Source organism: Vipera ursinii (genome assembly GCF_947247035.1).
Source record: "Vipera ursinii genome assembly, chromosome: Z".
In the NCBI taxonomy this organism is placed as follows: domain Eukaryota; kingdom Metazoa; phylum Chordata; class Lepidosauria; order Squamata; family Viperidae; genus Vipera; species Vipera ursinii.
The window spans coordinates 126516559-126532394 of record NC_139517.1 but is presented as its reverse complement, the minus strand read 5'-3'; the positions used below and the strand labels follow the sequence as shown (position 1 = coordinate 126532394).

Here is a 15836-nt window from a genome sequence, read left to right as displayed (position 1 = left end):
AGCAGGCTGGTACAGAACATTCAGCTAGGTGGCCAGCATTCAGGTCAAAGATGGAACTAGAACTCACCGTCTCTTGGTTTCTAGGTCTGCACCTAGAACAACACTCCAGAACACATTTAGGAATAAAACATGTGCCTGTGTGTCTAAAAGGAATTACAATGTGATTTAAACTTCTTTTCTATAAAATACTGTTAATCACAGCTCCTAAATTCTCATTCCTTGAATAAGATTCAAAGATTTGTACCGCAGATCTCCAAAACAGCTGAGCTCTTATCATCCACTGCGTCACACATGTATGTTCCTTGGTCTTCATATTCACATGTGTGAATGGCAAGGCTTCTCTTCGTCCCTCTGGAAGCAATGACCATCTTTTTACTCGACCGGATCTCCACTCCATTCTAAAACCAAGAAGTCCACAGAGGAGTTTATTGACAGATAATTTTACTGGATCTGAGTTTTGAGGTAGGTCCTGAAATACAGGTAGTCCTCAACTTATGACCACAACTGAGCCCAAAATTTCTGTGACTAAGTGAGTTTTGCTCCATTTTACAACCTTCCTTGCCACAGTTGTTCACCGAATCACTGCATTGTTAAGCTAGTAACAGAGTTGTTCAGTAAATCTGACTTCTCCATTGCCTTTCAGGACTATCTGTATTCCCATGAAGCTGTGGATGCAATCTTACAAGACAGAGGATCAAGAAACTGCAGTCATTGAAGAGAAGTCCACAGGCTTATATTTAATAAATTTGATACGATACCTTACGCCACTTCACTTCCGCATTGGGCCTGGAAAGTTCGCACTCAAGTGTTACGTCATCCTTGTTCTGAATTTTGAGGTCTTTTAAAGGTGTGATGATTTTCACAGGGGTTTCTGCCAAGGAGAAATAACATGTAAGTAATTGAAATGTTAGCCATAAATCAGGTTAGGTTTCTTAGCCTGGTCTGCCTCTGGCCAAAATAGCATCAAACGGGAAGATAAGTTAATATATTTTATTTATACATAAGTAAAAGATATGTCTGTCACAGATATAAGGTGAGAGGACCATTAGAAAACAGAGAAATTACATTACAGGTAGTATTCCACTTACAACATTCGTTTAGTGACCATTCAAAGTTACAATGCACTTGAAAAAAGGGACTTGCGACTGTTTTGTTTTTAATCCCATTTATATCCCGCCCTTCTCCGAAGACTCAGGGTGGCTTACAATCTAAGCACAAATCAATGTGCTTAGCAATAGCCTTCATTCTATGTATATGCCTGCTTATTAGGGCTTTCGCCCTCCCCAAGTGGCATTTTTACAAAGTCAGATTATTGCCCCCAACAATCTGGGTCCTCATTTTACCTACCTCGGAAGGATGGAAGGCTGAGTCAACCTTGAGCCTGGTGGTTTTTACACTTACAACTACTGTAGCATTCCCATGCTTATGTGATCAGAATTCAGGTGAATGAACCTTTATTGCCAAAGTACAACCATGTATACACTGAGATTGGCTGAGCCTCCCTTCGTGCCCCCACCCCCAACTCACAGTGACACAAACCCTCCATCTTATTACAGCATGTGAACTAATTGCACAACGCACCGGCCTCGCAAGTCAATCATACATAAAGTTTATAAAATTATTTCCCGTTCAAGAGCCTGACAGCCCATGGACAAAAGCTGTTCTTCAGCCTGTTAGTACGGCTGGCTATACTCCTGTATCTCCCGGTAGGAGAGTAAAGAGGTACCGCCCAGGGTGTGAGTCATCCCTGAGGATTTTCCTCCCTCTTCCAAGGCAGCAGGCCCTGGTGAGGTCATCCAGTGGTGTCAGGGGACAGCCCACGATGTTTTGTGCTGTGCTCTGTAATATCTATCCACGGCTGTCCAACCAGCATACCAAACCACAATACAGTGCGAGAGGACGCTCTCTATAGTAGACCGGTAAAAGAAGGTCATTAGCCGTTGTTCTACCCTGTTCTTCCGCAAGACCCCGAGGAAGTGAAGTCTCTGTTGGGCCTTTCTGGCCACCTGGGTTGCATTGACTTTCCAGGTAAGGCAATTATTGGCAAATAATTCATATTTATGACAGTCGTAGTGTCCCGGGTTTTGTGATCTCCTTTTGCAACCTTCTGACAAGCAAAGTCAACAGGGAAGCCATATTCACTTAATAATTGTGTCACTAGCTTAACAACTAAGTGACTCACTTAACCATGTTGGCAAAAAAGATTTTATAATGGGGCAAAAGTCACTTAACAACTGCCTCGATTAACAACAGAAATTTGAGGGTCAATTGTACTTGTAAGTTCAGGATGTCTAGGCCTGCTCAGTCTCAAACAGAGAAACAGAAAATCAACTCCGAGTGCAACTAATTCCGAAGTTTATCACTAGAAGAGAATATTTGCAGATCTGGGTTGACCTTTGGGGTTCCTTGTTGCTCTCTGAACGTGGTGGTTTTCTTGCAGACGTTTCATGATTCAAGTGCTAGAAGGGAGGGGTGTTGCGGAGAGGAGGAGGAGGAGGAGGAGGAAGGGAAGGAGAAGGAGAAGGAGGAGAAGAACGTGGTCCTTGGTGCTCTCTGAACTTGGTGGTTTTCTTGCAGACATTTCATGACCCAACTAGGTAACATCATCACTAGGGACTAGGGACTAGGGAATGAGATTTGCTCTCATTTTATATACTAGTCACTGCCCTGTCGATGGGAGTGTTCTTGGTAGTTCCTTGATTAGGCTGTTGATTACTGTGTTAGTAGTTCCTTTTTGGAATATTATTTACTGCTTGGTGTTAAACTCTGCTTATCTGGGAGTCGTTTGCTTGTCAGAAGGTGTTGTGATCTTTTAGATTTTTAATTGTCTTTTCTAAATGGTGTGTAGATGTTGTTCATCTCTATGTGCCTGTTGATGGCTGGTTTGTCTGAATGCCAGGTTTCCAGGAATTCTCCAGCACTTATCTCTGGTTTATCTCTGCATTTACATATGGTTTGTGTGGCTACCAGGTTAAGGGCTACCTGTAATTTAAAAGAGGTTGTCTGAACACCTACCTTTCACGTTAAGCCTGCCTGTGGTGTGAATCCCTTCGGCCTTGAAGGAAATAAGAGCTGAGTCTTCCAATGTCAGGGACGAGAGGGTCAGTGAGTGCTTCTTCCCTTGGGCTGTTATCTGGCAGTTGTCCTGAGACTTGAGACGCAGACCGTCCTTCATCCAAACTGCTTCCACGTCTTCGTGGGACAGTTCCACCTCAAAAGTGACCGATTCCTTCTCGTGAACATCCGTCGGCTGCAGGCCTTTGATCAATTTGATGGGTCTCACTTGGAAATGGAACAAGATGCATGAGACACATTCGAGTCAAAAATCTCATATTTATCACTCTTCAATTGAGAGGAACATAGGACCTCCTTGTGAAACCAACCAAATTTGTAGGACATTTGACCTCATTTGAAAGCCACTGCTGCCCCCATCATCAACGCTATAAGAGTTTGTTCTGTCTATATTCATTCATTCATTCATTCATTCTTTCGCTATGGAGTCTTTGGTGCTTTAAGATTTAAGCTTGGCTACTTTCTCACAGATGTCTCATGACCCAACTAGGTAACATTATCCATTCTGGATCAAGCAAGAAAACCTTGCTAAACATCAGAGCGCACCAAGGAGGAATTTCCCAACCGTGAGAATTATGAAGGGGTGAAACAACCTTCCTCCTAAACTCATGGGGTCCCCATCCCTGAAGGTTTCCAACCATTGGACAACTATTGATCTGGGATAGTCCATGGCTTCCTGGCCTGGTCTAGAAGCTCTCCACCATCCCCTCCAACCTTCTATGATTCTCACAAGAGTTGTGTTCCTCAGAACTAGACCCAAGAGAGGACTTACTGTCTACAGTGACCTTGGCTTGTGTCTTGTCATGGAGAGTCTCGCAGGAATAAAACCCACGATCATCGCAGGATGCACTCTTGATCACCAGGCGGTGCTTTGTCCCCTGGGCGTGGATCTCGAGATTGGCCGTTGGATGAAGGACACTCGCGTTCTTTGTCCACTTCACCTCCGTGGTTGGCTTGGACAGCTCAACTTCTAGGATAACACTCTGCTTCTCTTCTACGGCTTTGGCCTCCAACTTCTTCACGAATAACACCGGTGCTTCTGATTTTGAGGCAGACCAAAAGCATCAGGTAGATTAAAAGCACTACAAATACAGGTACTCCTTGACTTACAACCATTCATTTAGTGACCATTCTGAGTTACAACAGCACTGAAAAAAGTGGCTTAAGACCAATGCTTGCACTTATAACCATCGCAGTAACCCCACAGTGACTAGTTGCTTGGCAACTAGTATGCACAAGTAGTCCTGACTTTTAACCATTTGCTTAGTGACCATTTGAAGTTACAGCAGAAAAAAGTGACTTATGACCATTTTTCACACTAATTATCTTAATGAATGAACCTTTATTGTCAAAGTACAACCATGTATAACTTGAGATTGGCTGAGCCTCCCTTCGTGCCCCCACCCCCAACTCACAGTGACAACAAACCCTCCATCTTATTAGTTGAAGCATCCCCATGGTCACATGATCCAAATTCGGACGCTTGGCAACTGACTCATATTTATGATGGTTGCATGGTCCCAGGGTCAGGTGATCCTTTTTTGTGACCTTCTGACAAGTAAAGTCAATGGGGGAAGCCAGATTCACTTAACAACCGTGTTGCTAAATTAACTACTACAGTGAATCAACTGTGGCAAGAAAGGTCATAAAATGGGGCAAAATTCACTTAACAACTGTCTCACTTGGCAATGGAAATTTTGGGCTGTCGTGATCGTAAGTCAAGCACTACCTATATTTAAAATAGAGCAATATTTCCAACCAGTATTAACATTTTCTATACTAGATGAAACCTTCAAAGCTTGCAATTTCTTCTACCATCTTATTCTGGGTAATGTCTTTACAAAAATAAGTCCAACACAAAAGAACATTTCTGTAATGTATTGGGCTTGCTTGTTAACACCACGAGGTAACGTCTGGTAGGCTGCTGGAGCAGAGAGCTAGCTAACGGCTCCCAGCATCTCAGACAACCCGTCTCCAGCACTGCCATTGGTTGCCCCTAGGCGGCAATAGGTTGCTTCAAACCTATTGGCCGCCGCCTAGGGGCTAGGGTTATGAATTGCTGCATCTGCAGCCCTGTTCTCTAGTTCAGATCCTGCAAGCAATAAACCATGATCTTTGCTGAACTCACTCACCTCGTCTTATTCCTGCGCAACGAACCCAGTACCCAACAATTTCTATCTAGCCAATCGGGATTTGACGCTTTCCCCTATGTGAAAACATGCCTTGCAAGAAGAAAACTAGCGTTATAGGGTGATCACTGTTTCGAAGATCACTAGGTTTCTATTGTCCTCGACCTATGACAATAACTGAGCCCCAAATTCCCACTGCTAAGCAGGCACTCAGAGCAAGATCCAGAGTTTTCCACCAAGCATGTACATCAGACATGTCAAACACAAGGCCTGGGGGCCGGATTTGGCCCGCGAAGTGGTTTCATGTGGCCCGCGAAGCCATCCTGGAAACAGTGAGGGAACAGCCCCCACTGCCTTGGCCCTGGCCCAGAGACCCTCCTTCTGCCAGAGACCCTCATATCTGTCCCACTCCTGCCCAGGCCCCCATAGGCACCCTTGATGCGAACGATGTAGAGCTGGCCACGCCCACCCAGTAGGCCATACACACTGTAGCCACGCCCACCCAGTAGGCCACGCCCACTCTGGCCATACCCACCCGGCCCCCTGAGGGCAACCGCAATGCTGATGCGGCCCTCAATGAAATTGAGTTTGACACCCCTGATGTACATGACTTATGATCACAAGAGAGTCCAAACTTTTTGTTGCTAAGCAAGACAACTGTTTAGTGAGTTTTGCCGCATTTTATTACCTTTCTTGCTACACTTGTTAAATGAAACACGGCAGTTGCTAAGCTAGTCACACTGAATCTAACCTCTCCGTTGACTTTGCTTGTCACATGATCCTGGGACACTACAACCATCATAAATATGAACGAGTAACTTCAAACTGTTATTAAATCAATGGTTGTAAGTCGAGGACTATCTGTATTTGTAAACAAACCACTTCTCCCTTGTTAGATCCAACTGGCTCACAAGGACAGGAAGGCAGGGTGTGTTCTGGGTCCCATCTATTTGGATTGTATATCTATGGAAACCATGAAAAAGGGCCTCATTCGTGCTGGCCCCATCTTTATGGAACATCATTCACCCTGAGGGGTGGGGGAGGTGCTGGGTGGGGCTTTATTTGGGAGTTTTTAATAATATAAGCTGTGACATGTGTGTGAGTTTGGCAGCCAATAAATTATAAAATAATAAAATAAACCAATTAAAATAAAAAATAGAATAAAATAAAGTAAAATAAATAAAACAATATAAACTAAAATAAAGTAAAATAAAGCAATTACAATAAATAAAAAATAAAACAAAATAAAATATAAAACAAAATAAAATAAAAAATTAAAATACAACAAAATAAAAATTAAACTAAAACTGAAATAAATAAAATTAAAATACAATATAATAAAAATACTGAAATAAAAATAAATAAGATAAAAATTAAAATACAATTAAAAATAAACTAAAATAAAAATAAATAAGATAAAAATTAAAATACAAAATAAAAATAAACTAAAATAAAAATAAATAAAATACAACGAAAGAATAAAAAAATACAATACAGTAAAACAAAAAAATAAACTGAAATAAAAATAAGATAAAAATTAAAATACAAAATAAAAATTAAATAAATAAATAAATAAAATAAACAAACATACAATAAAAAAATAAATAAATAAATAAAAAAGTCAAGTAATAAAATAAAATATAAAATAAACAACAGTCCAGATCAAGGGGAGAGTGTCCAGAAATAAGATCCCACACCTGGACATGTCCTTCCGTCCCTCGTGGACCCCTGTCTCACCTTCCACTCGGAGGTGGGCCCGGCTCTCCTCCCCCTCAGCTTTGGCTGTGACTTCCCCACTGTCTTGGACTGTCAGTTCGGTGATGATGAGGCTGTGATGGACATCCCGATGAGAAACGACGTATTTCTCGCTGGCTTCGACCGGGGTTCCACGGTGGCTCCACCTAACGACCACATCGCTGGGTGAGACGGTGCATTCAAAAACCACCTCCTTCCCTTCTTCTGCGATGACTTTGGAGAGGCCCTTGACAAACTTCACGACGCGAGGCACTGGGGAGAAGAGCAGAGATACACGTCACACACGGGAGGGGGGGGAAATGTTCTTTTGTGAATGTCTGAAGGGCCTCCTGAATTTCTCGGAAAGTGACAATGAGCAATTTCCAACTTAGTGCGCTTTGCAACTAAGGAACTGTTAGTTGCATGTACAAGTGGTTCGCTCTGGCCTTATCGCTAACAGGGAAGTCGCTCGTAGGTAGACAGAGAACAAACCCATTCCCTACTTACACTGGTGATGTTACCTAGTGGGGTCATGAAACTTTGGCAAGAAAATAACCTAGCTCAGTTAGAAGATCAAGAATCCCAGAGTTCTCCTCCTCCCCACAAACCCGGTGTTGTGTATGCCACCATAACACCAGGTGGCATTGGTCAGGCAGCCTGATTGGTCATCCTGTCTGGCGGGAAATACAGGGCACCGGGTTGGGTGTCACCTGGCCAGCAGGAATATGGAGCAACCGGGTTGGCTGGCTACAGGGGTTGCTGTATCTATAAGGGGCAGCAGAGGTGGAGGGAGTTCAGTTCCATCTTGTATTCAATAAAAGGTATTACGTACAATGCCGTCTCGTCATTGCCTCCACGCGGTCGCCCACACCACAACACCCCCCTCCCTTCTAGCACTTGTGATGTTACTTAATTGGATTATGAAACATCTGCAAGAAAAGTGCCAAACTCAGAGAGAATCAAAGACCCCACAGTCCTCCTCCTCCTCCTCCCCTCCCCTCCTTCTCCTCCTCCTTTCTGCAAACCCCATTCCGTTCTAACACTGATGATGTTCCCTAATTTACAACAGCTGCTTCCTGTGGCACTACCACATACCCCCTAACTTCAGGAAGTACCTGTGGGTGTGACTTGAACGATGCATTGGTCATTCTTTGTCTCACATGAATATTCTCCCTTGTCCTCAGCCTGCAAACCGGAGATGATCAGCACTCTCTTGGCACCAATTTCTTGCATCAGGTAGCGCTTGCTAGCTTTGAGAACCGTTCCGTCCTTGCGCCACACAACCGCACCTTCGGGCTGGTTAAGTTCACAACTCAAACTCAAAGCCTTTCCGAGCTCAGCTTTTACAGGCTCCAGCTTTTTGGCAAATTTAACTGGTACTTCTGCAAGGGAATTGGAAGATAGAAAGAAAATAAGTCAAAAGACAGACCATAAGAGTATTTATTTAATTTTTTTTAAATCTTGCCTTTATGATACAAACTGGTACAAACATCCAGCGGTATAAAATGGGCTGAACGCAGAGATTGTCTTTGTCCAATGGTTAGATAAATAGATAATAGATAGATAAATTCTTGGCTTAAGGAAGACATATTTTTAAGGTTGGAATAGTCTGTAACAGAAGGGACGCAGAGGCTCAGTGAGTTAGGATGCTGAGCTTGTCGATCAGAAGGTCGGCAGTTTGGCGGGTCGAATCCCGAGTGCCGCGTAGCAGAGTGAGAGCGCCTGTTACTCGTCCCAGCTTCTGCCAACCTAGCAGTTCGAAAGCACGTAAAAATGCAAGTAGAAAAATAGGGACCACTACGGTGGGAAGGTAACAGCGTTCCGTGCGCCTTTGGCGTCTAGTCATGCCGGCCACATGACCACGGAGACGTCCTCAGACAAGCGCTGGCTCTTCGGCTTTGAAACGGAGATGAGCACCGGCCCCTAGAGTCGGAAAGGACTAGCACGCATGTGCGGGGGAACCTTTACCTTTACCTTTAGTCTGTAACAGAAGGGGATATTTGTAGCTTGAGATTCAACCATGGGATCCTTGGTGGTTTCTGAGCTGCATTTGTTTCTTGCAGATATTTCATAACCCAACTAAGGAGCATCATCAGTGCTAGAAGGGAGGGGGGTATGCAAGGAGGAGGAGGAGGAATGTGGGAACATGATCAAACCCCCTCTTCCTTCTGGCACTGATAGGGTTACCTAATTGGATCACGAAACGTCTGCAAGAAAACCCAGAGGTTCAGAGAGCCCCCAGGAGCCCCCAGAAGTAGTAACTAGTGACTCACACAGCTCTTGACACCACATTATTTTGAGGCTGGAAAGAGCTTGAGATTATTTCTTTCATCTATGACTGATCTGATCTTTCTGTCTTGGGTTAGTTGGCCTTGCAGCCTTCACGAAACTTTTTTGACATTTCAGGATGGCCACCTCCGTTTGTCTCTCACCTTCCACTTTGAGTTGGAACTGCTGTTTCTCACTCTTGACTTCGCAGGTGTACAGACCAGCATCTTTGGTTTCGGCTGTCTTCACAATCAAGATCCTAGCCGCCTTGTCCTTCTTTATCTTATAGTTCTTGCCATCTTTGATCTCAACTCCGTCCTTGAACCATTTGACCTCAGCCTCCTCAGGTTGTATCATGGTGGAGAAGACAACTTCCTTGTGCTCCTGAGTGACAATGGTCTCCTCCTGAGCAGCTACTCTTTGGAATTTGACCTCTGGTTCTGGAAGACCAAGAGGAAAATAAGTACAGGTAAATCCTCAACTTACAACCACACTTAAGACCAGAATGTCTGTTACTAAGCAAAGCAGTTATTAAGTGAGTGGTGAATCCAACCCTCCCCCCATCAATACAACATAGAACATAATATCATAGGATTTGAAAGGACTTTGGAGGTCTTTTAGTCCAACCCCCTGCTCAGGCAGGAAACCCTATACCATTTCAGACAAGTGGCTGGCCAGTCTCTTCTTAAAAACTTCCAGTGTTGGAGCATTCACCACTTCTGGAGGCAGGCGGTTCCACTGGCTAATTGTTCTGACTGTCAGGAAGTTTCTCCTTAGTTCTAGGTTGCTTCTCTCCTTGATGAGTTTCCATCTGTTGCTTCTTGTCCTGCCTTCAGGGGCTTTGGAGAATAGTTTGAGTCCCTCTTCTTTGTGGCAGCCCCTCAGATATCGGAAGACTGCTATCATGTTATCCCTAGTCCTTCTCTTTGATAGGTTAGACCAGGGGTCAGCAACTGGAAACAGTGAAAGAGCCACTCAGAACCGGTTCCCTCACAAAAGGAAAAACTGGGAGCTGCAAAAATGTGTGCGCATGCGCGTACATGTGCACATGCGCAGAACAGGGTTTCACTGAAGAGTGGAGCCAAGGCGAGATATGCACCTACCCTGCATATTTGAATTGATTGGTAGAAATTTTTTAGTCCCACTTTTTTTTTTTGGACTGCCCATAGCAGAGGACTGGGAGCCGCAGGAGATGGCTGAAAGAGCCGCATGCGGCTCCGGAGCCGCGGGCTGCAGACCTGTGGGTTAGACATACAGGTAATCCTCAACTTACAACCAATCATTTAGTGACTGTTCAAAGTTGCAACAGTAGTGAAAAAGTGAATTGTGACTGTTTTTCATAGGTCCCTTGCAGTATCCCCATGCTCACTTGATCCAAATTTGGATGCTTGGCAACTGGTTCATTTTATGACGGGGTCACGTGATCAGCTTTTGCAATCTTCTGACAAACAAAGTCAATGGAGAAGCCAGATTCATTTAACAACCATATGACTAATTTAACAACTGCAGGGATGCACTTAACAAGTGTGGCAAAAAAAAAAGTTGTAAAATAGGGCAAGACTTACTTTACAATTCTCACTTAGCAACAGAAATTTTGGGCTCAGTTGTGATCATAAGTCGAGGGCCACCTCTACATAGCTCCCTCAATTGCTCATCATGTGTTTTAGCCTCCAGTCCCCTAAACATCTTTGTTGCTCTTCTTTGCACTCTTTTTAGAGTCTCATCATCTTTTTTTGTAACATGGTGACCTGAACAGGATGCAACATTCCAAGTGTGGCCTCACCCGTGCAGTATGTAATCCTCGATTACAAGAATTTGCTTAGTGACTGTTTAAAGTTACAACAGTACTGAAAAAAGTGACATGGCCATTTTTCACACTTACAAGCATGACAGCATGCATCCCCATGATCATGTGATCAAAATTCAGACGCTTGGCAACTGCTTCATATTTATGACAGTCGCAGTGTCTCGGCATCACGTGATCCCCTTTTGTAACCTTCTGACAAGCAAAGTCAATGGGGAAGCCAGATTCACAAGAACTGTATTAGTAACTTATCAACTGCAGTGATTCACTTAAGGTCATAAAATGGGGCAAAACTCGCTTAACAAATGTCTCACTTAACAGCATAAAGTTTGTGTTCAACTGTGGTTGTAAATTGAGGATTACCTGTACTATCCCCTCAAGTGATGTTCAAACTCTCCCTCTGGTGATGCAACCTAGAAATTCACACTGGCCTTTTTATCAGCTGCAAAACACTATTGGAAAAGAAGAAGAGACTTCACCTGCTACTTCCACCTTGAAGGTCACTTTCTGACCACCTGCTTCACAGGTATACTCTCCAACGTCCTTGGTCGCCACCCGCTCCAGGTGCAGTTTGCGGGTGGTTCCATCTGACTCCACCTTGATGTGTTTGGTGATGGGGATGGGTTGTCCATCTTTGTACCATTTCACCTGAGTGTCCGAAGTGGCCACCTCGCAAGTCAAAATGGTGTTCTCCTTCAGGACCGCCTTGACCTCCTTCTTTATTTGGTCTTTTCTGGTAAAGATTTCAGGAGCTTCTGTGATGTGGAAGAAAAGAGACGGTGAGACTTGCGTAACAAGAATCAAGTTTTAATCTCTTTTATCTTATTTCAATCTCTATCTATCTATCCATTCATCACCTCATCCATTCAACTCCATCTATGTTTGTCCGTATCTCTGTCTCTCTGTGTCTATTTATGCACTTGCCCATTCATCATCTCATCTCATCCATCCTCTTTTTTCTTCCTGTTCACACATCATAGCCATTCATCTCTATCTCTATCTGCCTGTCTGTCATCCACCAATCAATCATCCATCCATCATCCATCCACCCGTCTCTCTCTCTCTCTCTCTCTCTCTCTCTCTCTCTCTCTCTCTCTCTCTCTCCCTCTCTCATTTAATATCCATACTTTTGTCAACCTAAGTGTTAAAGGCTGGCTGGTTGTAACACATTCAAAGGATTTCATAATTGCTTCTGTACAATTTCCACCCTACTCACCTGGGATTGACAGCGGGAGGAAGGTTTCAAGAATGCCCAAATAGTGACTGAAGACTATCAACACAGATTGCAAAGAGATTCAGCCTCCCTGATAGGACAAACATTATGATATTGACTTTCTATGGAGGCAATGGTTATTCTCACCTTCAACAATGACTTTGTAGGTCAACTTCTGTTTTCCAGCTTCACAGGTGTATTCACCAGCATCTTTCTTCTCTACCTGTTGAATAACCAGACGCCGGGATCTGCCTTCAGCTTCTACCTTGGATTTCTTGCTGGAGGTGATTAATTTTCCATCCTTGAACCATTTGACTTCTGTCTTGGCCTGGGCTACCTCACAGCTGAGAGAGACATTCTCTGAAGCCACAGTCTTGATGTCCTTCTGGACCATTTCCTTGTTGGCAAACATCTCTTCAGCTTCTGGATCATGATCATAGAATGGTTTAAAAAACAAAGAAAATAGCAATAATAACTAACTACAGTAAAGGGCTGTTTTGTAGAATGTAGGTCTTCTAATTTATTTGACTCATTTTTCCTGGATTTGTACATATCCTGAAAATTTTAGCTACCTGGGACTCTTTGTTAAGAGATTTAATAGGAGCTCGTTCTCTGTTTCTAGAAAGCATAGAACAATTCAATCAAAATCATTGAGCTATTTCAAATTCATGGTGTGACCTCTAAAAAGTATAATTGCCATATATTTTTTGCAATCAATATATCTATATTTATATCTATAATCTAACAATATCTATCTATCACTATCACTTTATCACTTTATCTATCATTCTATCTATCTGTCTGTCTGTCTGTCTGTCTGTCTGTCTATCTGTCTGTCTGTCTGTCATCTATCTATATTTATCAACCTAGAAAGAATCTGATCCTGCTTACATCCTGATATACTGAAAAATAAAAAAGACTATCAGTCTTCTTACCTGTTACAGTGACTTTGAAGGTAAGCTTCTGGCTACCAGCTTCACAGGTATATTCGCCTCCATCTTTCTTCTCCACCTGTTGAATAACCAGATGTCGTGATTTGCCTTCTGCTTCCACTTTGAATTTCTTGCTGGAAGTGATCAATTTCCCATCCTTGAACCACTTAACATCTGTCTTGGCCTGGACCACCTCACAGCTGAGAGAAACGGTCTCTGAAGCCACAGCCTTGATCTCCTTCTGGACCTTCTCCTTCTTGGTAAACATCTCCTCAGCTTCTCTATCTAATGGTGGAAGGAATGGAGAAAGCATCTTAAGTCACTTTCTCTTTAGGACATTTTGACATTTCTCTTTACAGCTAAAGATCTGAGCTTCAAGAAGGTCCAACTTACATATTCTATATCTTCTAAGATAGTTCATCCTACATCTGGATGTCTGCCTGATGGGCAAACATCACCTCAACTTCTGAATCTTCACCAAGATAAATTAAAATTAAAACATTACTTTTAAAGGTAAAAAATCCATACCTAGTTATTGCTATAAGGATTCCATTGTTGCCACTGTTCAGAGTTAGTCAACTTTCCATAAAGGTAGACCTGCACTAGGCAAATTTTGTTTGCAGAAATAAATACTTGTGTGCACGTAATTTGAAAGCTTTCTGCTAGAACTTCTGAGAGCTGATCTAAACAATCAACATACACATTTGATAAAGGTTATCTCCATAAATTGGAAAATTTAAGATGCTGTAGGTAGATAGATAGATGGATGGATGGATGGATGGATGGATGGATGGATAGATAGATAGATAGATAGATAGATAGATAGATAGATAGAGATAGAGACAGAAAGAGATAGAGATAGAGATAGAGATAGAGATAGATAGAGATATTATATATGTAATAAAGAGGCATTTTACCTGCAACAGTGACTTTGAAAGTCAGTTTCTGGCCATCAGCTTCACAGATGTATTCACCTGCATCTTTCTTCTCCACCTGTTGCACAACCAGACAACGCGATCCACCTTGTGCTTCTATTTTGAATTTCTTGCTCACAGTGATCAGTTTCCCATCCTTGAACCATTTCACTTCTGCCTTGGACTGGGCTACCTCACAAATGAGAGATACATTTTCTGAAGACACAGCCTCGATATCTTTCTGGACCTTCTCCTTGTTGACAAACACCTCTTTAACTTTTTCATCTAGGTGTGGAAACAGAGGACAAGACACATTTAATATTTAAAGTAATGAGCTTCAAAAAGGAGCTGCATCTATACATTCATGCACCTTGGTCATCCTCATTAAGTGGCGATCACCTATATAGAGCCAGCAATGTGCTGTCAAAAAAGCCAACACAATTCTAGGCTGCATTAACAGAGGGATAGAATCAAGATCACATGAAGTATTAACACCACATTATAATGCCTTGATAAGGCCACACTCAGAATATTGCAGCCAGGTTTGGTCACCACGATGTAAAAAAGATGTTGAGACTCTAGAAAGAGTACAGAGAAGAGCAACAAAGATGATTGGGGGACTGGAGGCTAAAACATATAGGGAACGCTTGCTGGAATTGGGTATGTGTAGTTTAATGAAGAGAAGGGTGAGGGGTGACATGATAGCAGTGTTCCAATATCTCAGGGGCTGCCACAAAGAAGAGGCAGTCAAGCTATTCTCCAAAGCACCCGAAAGCAGGACAAGAAGCAAAGGGTGGAAACTAGTCAAGGAGAGAAGCAACCTGGAACTAAGGAGAAACTTCCTGACAGTTAGAACCATTAACCAGTGGAACAACCTGCCTCCACAAGTGGTGAATGCTCCAACACTGGAGGTTTTCAAGAAGAGACTGGACAGCCATTTGCCTGAAACGGTATAGGGCCTCTTGCTTTAGCAGGGGGTTGGAATAGAAGATCTTCAAGTTGCCTCCCAACCCTATTATTCTGTTATCCTCTCTAGGGTTGTCCATCTCTTGCCATACTCCTCCTGAAACTTTGAGCCCCCAGGCAAATCAATCCATATTTTAACAATGCTATTTAGAAGGTTACCAGCATCCTTATGTAGCTTTGGTTTTCATGTTTCTGTTGATCAAATTTTGCACTGGTGTTGAAATAAGGCCAGATTTCCAACTACATAGAACATGGATCGTAGAACTATAGTTGTGCTACTTAAAACTGTTGGCCGAAGCAACTCTTTCTCATTGACACAACTTGCAGGTGTTCTCTTACAGCTTCTGAGAGTGCTGTAGTCAACCAACCAAAAATGGATTGCTTTGACCACTTCTAGCTCCATGGGAGAGGTAGAGAATATAAAGGTGGTTGTACCTGCCACCGTGACTTTGAAGGTGAGCTTCTGGCCATCGGCTTCGCAGGTGTATTCACCTGCATCTTTCTTCTCCACCTGTTGAACAACCAGACAACGGGATCCACCTCGTTCTTCTACCTGGAACTTCTTGGTGTCGGTGATCTGTTTCCCATCCTTGAACCACTTGACTTCTGTCTTAGCCTGGGCCACCTCGCAGCTGAGAGAGACATTCTCTGAAGCTACAACTATGATATCCTTCTGGACCTTCTCCTTGTTGACAAACATCTCCTCAACTTTTGCATCTGAGTTGAAGAAGAAGACAATCAAAATTCAGCTTTTCAACCTTTATTCTAAATTGTAATTGTCCTTTCTGGAATCCCAGGACAATA

The 15836-nt window shown here is 43.0% G+C and overlaps 1 protein-coding gene across 9 annotated transcripts in view; it reads right to left on the bottom strand.

Annotated features, from left to right (window-relative positions):
• OBSCN (obscurin, cytoskeletal calmodulin and titin-interacting RhoGEF) overlaps positions 1 to 15836 on the bottom strand; it is a 236520-nt gene that overhangs the window by 176403 nt on the left and 44281 nt on the right. For 8 of the 9 annotated variants that reach the window (XR_014494163.1, XM_083376954.1, XM_083376957.1 and 5 more), the window contains exons 15-26: positions 15468 to 15749; positions 14070 to 14351; positions 13156 to 13437; positions 12368 to 12643; positions 11487 to 11762; positions 9368 to 9643; positions 8051 to 8317; positions 6939 to 7208; positions 3845 to 4111; positions 3016 to 3282; positions 759 to 871; positions 245 to 398 (exon numbers count right to left, since the gene is read on the bottom strand). Coding sequence is in view for 8 of the 9 variants with exons in the window: in XM_083376954.1 (XP_083233080.1) it covers positions 245 to 398; positions 759 to 871; positions 3016 to 3282; positions 3845 to 4111; positions 6939 to 7208; positions 8051 to 8317; positions 9368 to 9643; positions 11487 to 11762; positions 12368 to 12643; positions 13156 to 13437; positions 14070 to 14351; positions 15468 to 15749 (3012 nt within the window). In the remaining variant the exon portion in view is untranslated. The remainder of the gene's footprint in view (positions 1 to 244; positions 399 to 758; positions 872 to 3015; positions 3283 to 3844; positions 4112 to 6938; positions 7209 to 8050; positions 8318 to 9367; positions 9644 to 11486; positions 11763 to 12367; positions 12644 to 13155; positions 13438 to 14069; positions 14352 to 15467; positions 15750 to 15836) is intronic. The other variant, XM_083376955.1, reaches the window with a different exon arrangement.